The sequence below is a fragment of the Palaemon carinicauda genome, chromosome 11, assembly GCF_036898095.1.
Source record: "Palaemon carinicauda isolate YSFRI2023 chromosome 11, ASM3689809v2, whole genome shotgun sequence".
In the NCBI taxonomy this organism is placed as follows: domain Eukaryota; kingdom Metazoa; phylum Arthropoda; class Malacostraca; order Decapoda; family Palaemonidae; genus Palaemon; species Palaemon carinicauda.
The window spans coordinates 9,504,411-9,511,499 of record NC_090735.1 but is presented as its reverse complement, the minus strand read 5'-3'; the positions used below and the strand labels follow the sequence as shown (position 1 = coordinate 9,511,499).

At 33.1% G+C, this 7,089-nt stretch overlaps 1 protein-coding gene across 1 annotated transcript; it reads left to right on the top strand.

Annotated features, from left to right (window-relative positions):
• The first annotated feature begins 500 nt into the window (after window positions 1–500).
• LOC137649599 (pro-resilin-like) lies at window positions 501–5,846 on the top strand. The gene is made up of 3 exons (XM_068382574.1): window positions 501–597; window positions 5,415–5,506; window positions 5,616–5,846. The coding sequence occupies exons 1-3, from the start codon at window positions 501–503 to the stop codon at window positions 5,844–5,846; spliced, it is 420 nt and encodes a 139-aa protein (XP_068238675.1).
• The last annotated feature ends 1,243 nt before the right edge of the window (window positions 5,847–7,089 follow it).

Here is a 7,089-nt window from a genome sequence, read left to right as displayed (position 1 = left end):
TACAAGTAATGCTAGAGAACTGAAAAGACTTGCAAGGTTTGTTAACCTTATAATGTCTTTATTTTAGATTTAATACTTTCTAGGATTTTCATTATTCTGGTATTATTTTTCAATGTATGTACTTTCCTTTGTCAGAATACCTTTTATGCGTTAATTATGTACTTACTGAATATATGTGTACATAAATATAGTTGTAATCTATTGGTCTCTTCTTTTTGTAGTTTTTGTGTAAAATATATATATCTGTGTAATTTTGTAATTCTCATACTCCGGAAGGGGTCGATAGAATAAAATTTGCCTTTGCCTTTGCCTTGCCTTTGCCTTAGCATCATGCTTTTCCAACAAGAGTTGTATATAGCTGAGTTAATAGTAATAATAATAATAATAATAATAATAATAATAATAATAATAATAATAATAATAATAAGAAATGAATCCTTTATTGGCATGCCAGAGATCCCATTCGTTCCTCACGTCAGACCACGAGCAAAGGAAAGGCAATGTCAAGGACATATGATGGGCGTTGTGACAGTGAAGAGCGTCTTTGGGAGGGAGGACCTTTCTCCTGCAGCCACAAGAGGCTCCTCCCTCTTGGTCTTGGACTAGACCTATATATATAGCCACGTTCAAAGACTATCATCGCACTCCACTCCGAAGACTCACCATGATCGCTAAGGTAAGACGTTCCAGACGATTTCCTTTGAATAGGATTATCTCCTCATGCAGGTTCTAATCGATTTAATTCCCATACATATATTCAGTTTGAAAATGATTATATATCATGTCTTGCATGTGCCGTTTACGTATAGTTTTTCTCTCTATACCAAGCTTACTTTTATTGCTTAATAACATTCACATTGAAATGCAGTTTCGATTTCTGTACCAGTTCAGTTTGAGTAATTATACTGAAACTGCTGATGAGATTTAACTAATTAAAAGGACGCCCCTTTTAGTGGAGGGTTTTTAACTTTCACAATTCCATCAGAACAACATTTCTAATTCACTGTTGTTTTATTCCTGACAGATTTGTTTGTTGTTGTCCCTTGTGGCTACCGTCTTTGGTGGCCCCTCCCAGCCCCAGTATGGATACGCCCCTCCTCCATCTCACGAGGTCAGTTATAATTGGAAATCTTAAAAAAAGTTAATAAACTCTAAATTCATAATTATTTTGAAAGTATGAATCAAATTAATCAAATCCAAAATCATTTGTTATAACATCTGATTTGAAATTGCTTTCTCCTGACAGGAACCAGCCAAGTACGACTTCAACTACGCCGTCAAGGACGACTACTCGGGCAACGACTTCGGCCACCAGGAAGCCCGTGATGGCTACGACGCTCAGGGATCCTACTACGTGCTCCTTCCCGACGGTCGCCTGCAGAAGGTGTCCTACAACGTCAACGGGGACTCGGGTTTCGTGGCTGAGGTCACTTACGAGGGAGAGCCTCAGTACAATCCAGCGCCCTCTTATGCTTAAGACGTCTATTTATGAAAAGATGAACCGAAAATATTTATGAAAGATTCTTTTTTTTTCAAATAAACTATCGATAAGATGAATGTCGTATTAATTTGCTTACCCTTCAATTCAGTCGTAGGCTTACAGTAATTTAAGACTATTACTCAAATTGCTTAATCTATTACTCTTACTGGTTTTTTTATCCACTAATCTGGATATATCTATCTATCTATCTATCATGTATATATATATATATATATATATATATATATATATATATATATACATATATATATATATATATATATATATATATATATATATATACACACACACACATATATATATACATATATATGGGTGTGTGTATTCATATATATATATATATATATATATATATATATGGATAAATATCAACACAACATCGTGCTCAAATAGAAATAAATTTCTATCTCATACTTGGGATCGAACCCTAGCCCTTCTAATGAAAGGCCAGGTCGCTTCCAACCATGCCACGATAGGCCAATCAATCTATATATATATATATATATATATATATATATATATATATATATATATGAATATATATATATATATATATGGGTGTGTGTATTCAAATATATATATAAATGTGTATACAGTATTTGTGTAAATCTATACATACCTATATACACACATATATATGTATAGGTACATATATATATACATATAAATACACACACATATATAGATATATAAATATATATATATATATATATATATATACACGCAAACACACACACACACACACACATATATATATATATATATGTATATATATATATATATATATATATATATATATATAAATTTATATATATACGGATAGAATGGTGTGAGAGCCAGAAAAAGGATAGTAGCTGTAAGCAAATTGTTTAGGGATAGGGAAATGACGTAAAAAGAAAATCCAGAAACTGGTAATTGAGTTTGAAAGTATCTGCAAGAGTAAATAGAAAAAAAAAAGAGGAAAGGGATGAAAAGAATTGGAAACAAAAAAATTGGAGTAATGGAAGAATTGAAGTGTTTTATACTTATATAAATGGTTGAGGACAAGATGAGAGAAGAGGTGAGTTAAAGAATAGAAACAGCTAGAAATGGAACAGAATGTGTGCAAGAAATTTGTAAGATACTTGAGCTGTCAATGGAAGCCAAAGTGGAAATGAATGAAGAGATTATGAAACCATCTATATCTTATGAAAGTGAAGTATGAATGTTGAATGTGAATGAAAGGAAAGAGGATGAACCTATTGCAAAAACCTGTTTGTGAAGTGTGAACGGTGTAAGAAGAGCTGACATGGTGAGAATGTGGAGTAAAGCAGTCCAAAGGGTTGGCATTGGTGAAAGATGAACTGGTCTTTTCATGTGGTTTGGTATTGTGAAAGGAACAGACAGCTACATCTTCGTGGAAAGATTGTATAAATTAAGAGGTATTGGGAGGTAAGATGAAGATGGTTTGGGTATGCTCATCGCACTCCCCAAGAAAGATTAGCTCACCAGACTTTCAAATGGGCTCCACAAAGCACTACAACAATTGGAAGACCCAAGCCTACATGGCTGAGGGCTGTGAAGTGTGAAGTAGATGATGAATGGAGAAGTATTGAATTAAAAGCTCAAAAGAGAGACGACTGGTGAAATCTAATCGAGGCTTTTTGCGTCAATAGGCGTAGGAAATGATGATGATGAGAAGGATGCGGTAGGAAGAGAGGAGAGGCTCTAAAAGATTGGTTAGATGATGAGAAAGACTTACTGGAAAGGAAAATACTCGATATCAGATAATGCACGAGTGTGTCTACTCTTGGTGGCCGCGATATAAAGGGCTGAATGGTGTAATGTGTCTAAGAGGGTTCGATACTTATGTCATGTACTGTACATTTAGGACTCTACTAATGCTATGGAATTTTTAATGAACTGGGTCATTACTCTGATTCTGTAGTTAAAGGGTGAATTCTTCAGTGGCTTGAGAATCTTTCTATGGAGCCATCCACTTGTCAAGAAGAGCAGTTTATTGTTGAAGAATGGAGAGCAACATCTTTTTCTCAAAAAAGAAAAAAAAAGAAGAAAAAAAATCTTTCAAAAGACTTTACACAATCATTTATCAACATCTATGAATATTCACAATGGACTGTTGTTCATCTTAGATTAATTCTTATTAGGTAAACAGTATTTTTTGCAATGTGTATTTTGCAAATAAACATATATTAGCTACGTTTCGTCATAATATCATTATGTATTTCCCAATGGAACTTGTTTAAGATAAGTGGAATCTAAATACAGATTAACGTTCAGTTTCTAAATGTTCAACTGAGTTAGTATTTAGGAATGGCATAAATCTTTACTGTAATCCCCACCTAAAGGATTTTTGGATGAGTACAGCAAACATTTTTCAGTTTTCTTTTCTATTTCAGTCTGTATTTGAAAATAGAAAAAATATTTTTAATCTTTCTTTTAAGTTTATCATACTTTTACAAGGACGTTGAACATTTAATTGAATCACTTGTTTCTACCTGGCTTCCAAGCACTTATTTACAAACAGATAAAGTTCAATCCTTTTCCATTAGATGTGAAAACTGTATAAACAAACGATGTTTTACATTGCTAGATTCAAGTAATGACTTATAAAACTTAAAAAAAGATATGAAGAATGAACAGGAATATTGTTTTTTGCCTGAGCTTTGAATATCTTTAATATCACTTATCAAGTTCTGCTAAATATGTGAAATGTGAAATATATCCGAAATATTTCTAATCAAATACTTATAAATAGAAACAGTGAGAATTTAGGAAATCTTTCTTCAGGCCATTTGGCCTCAAATCCTATTAGGAGTCTTTTTAAGCAATGAATTAAACCATTATCAAGAAGTGTTGGGAATTTCGTCATAAGGAATTAAGAGTGTAAACTTTAACGGTATTTCTATATATATATATATATATATATATATATATATGTCATTATCGCTTTCCCCTAGCACAGATAACTTGTTAATACCTGAATTTATCAATCGCCTTAAAATTTTGTGACCTTTCGCGGAAACTTGTTATAAAAGCTCGCTGTTTGTGGAAATAAAGTCAATTACATTCACTCCGCTTATCAGTTAATACCTAACTGGTGCCTCCGAACAAGAGAAAGTATGAATATAAGAAAAGATCCCGATTAATAAGGATAATCTGTATAAAGTATTAGAATAACTATAAAAAGCACAATGATAGGAGAGGAGAAAGGCTGTTATGTGAATACGACAAATTAGTAGACTTTAGGTTCGAACCAAAGAACATCTTGAAGATAGAAGATAACAGTAATAGCCATCCGGACACGCCTCGTGAAGACAAGCAAATATTAATATCACAAAATAAAATGAAAATAGCACTTGGAGACTGTTATAAATGTAAGCAATATTGTCCCCTAATACGTGCATAAATAGCCAAAGACTAAGCTCAATATGTAGTCCCAGAATGATTCCACTCTGGAGCAGTGTCAAGGACAGATGGGTGGAGTAAGAGAAGGTCTTAGTTCTCTGAGAGGACCTTTCTCCAGTAATCCAAGTGAGTCTTAACTCCTCCTTCTCCGACTTCACGTATATAAGACCATCTTGCAGCTGTGTTCTATCATATCCCATTCAGAGAACTCATCATGATCGCTAAGGTAAAGCAAAGCTAACTATTTATTTTTGGAATATGACATAACTCTTGTTTCTGTGAAAGCATTTCATAGCAATAAGATATAATTTTAAAGAAGTTTCATTAATATCTATTCAATCATCGAAAAGTAACTACGATGCTTCACATTTAATTCCTGTTTTATAATCATGCAGGAACCATATAAGTGATAAACTTAACTGAAAGGAGTCTACATTAATGAAGTAATTACGGTTCATGAAACCATGACCATTATCAGTTTTGACACTAACCATGTTCCATTCCTGTCAGGTTTGCTTGTCTTTGGCCCTCGTGGCTGCTGTGTTTGGGGCCCCCTCCCAGCCCCAGTATGGATACGCCCCTCCTCCATCTCACGAGGTCAGTTATAAATCAAAATAATTACATGTCATTATTCATAACTTCAAAACAATTGAAATGGTAACAAAGTTTAAGGTATTCATTGAATAATATTTTCGTAAACTGACAGGAACCAGCCAAGTACGACTTCAACTACGCCGTCAAGGACGACTACTCGGGCAACGACTTCGGCCACCAGGAAGCCCGTGATGGCTACGACACTCAGGGATCCTACTATGTGCTCCTTCCCGACGGTCGCCTGCAGAAGGTGTCCTACAACGTCAACGGGGACTCGGGTTTCGTGGCTGAGGTCACTTACGAGGGAGAGCCTCAGTACAATCCAGCGCCCTCTTATGCTTAAGACGTCTACAGCATTTAGGGGACGATGATGCAAAACTATTTATCTGAATAAACTATTGTTTTTAAAAGAAAAATGTTTTGATTAACAATATCCTAATACTCTATCAACATCATCTCCTCCTACGCCTATTGACGCAAAGGGCCTAGGTTAGATTTCACCAGTCATCACTATCTTAAGGTTTTAAATCCATATTTCTTCATTCATCATCTACATCAAGCTTCATAGTCCTCAGCCATGTAGGAAATAAAAGGGAAAGAAGACAAAATGTCACAACGCTCAGAGGAAGACTCCACTATCTGTTTGACAACCTCTACATTGGAAGTACAAAACATTATTCATAATACAATTACTTGACTGAGTAGGCAGAAAAAAAGAAAAAGAAAGGGAATTATTATTTCTATTATTATTATAATTTTTATTATTATTATTATTATCATTATCATTATCATTATCATTATTATTATTATTATTATTATTATTATTATTATTAAAGGGAGGAAATTAACCAGCCCAATAAGTCAAACTTGACTCTTATAAAGCTGGGCCGATTAACATCGGGAAGAAAAACTATCATTTATATTAATCTTAAATATATTAATAAAATAAAATATATATTAAATATAACGCATGAAGAAAAATAAATTGGGGTAATAATCTGTAATAAGTAAAAATTTACATCTTATATGAAGGATATTTATATTAATCTTGAATAAAAGAATGAAATAAAATATATATTAAATAAAACGGATAAAATAGATAAATTGGGGTGAATATCTGTGATAAGTATAAATTTAAATCTTATAAGGATATTTATATTAATCTTTAATAAAATAATAAAATAAAATAGATATTAAATATAACGAATAAAAATAAATAAATTGGGGTAAAAAAAATCGTTGATAAATGAAAATTTAAATGTTATCTATAAGAAAGGGAATAAAAATCAAACAATATGGCCTTGAACTATGGAAATCATTTCCACCCACCCTCTCTCTCTCTCTCTCTCTCTCTCTCTCTCTCTCTCTCTCTCTCTCTCTCTCTCTCTCTCTCAATTGCAATTATAAAGGTAAAAGGTTACAAAAGGAAATGTTGCTTGCAAAATATATGAAAATAAAATAATATGAAAACCTAAGGAGTGACAATTGGCGAAATACGAGAGATTCGTTATACGTTTTCAAGGTGCACCAAATTGGCTTTGTTTACCAAGAATCTAAGAGATAATAATGGTAGGGATTTTTAGTTA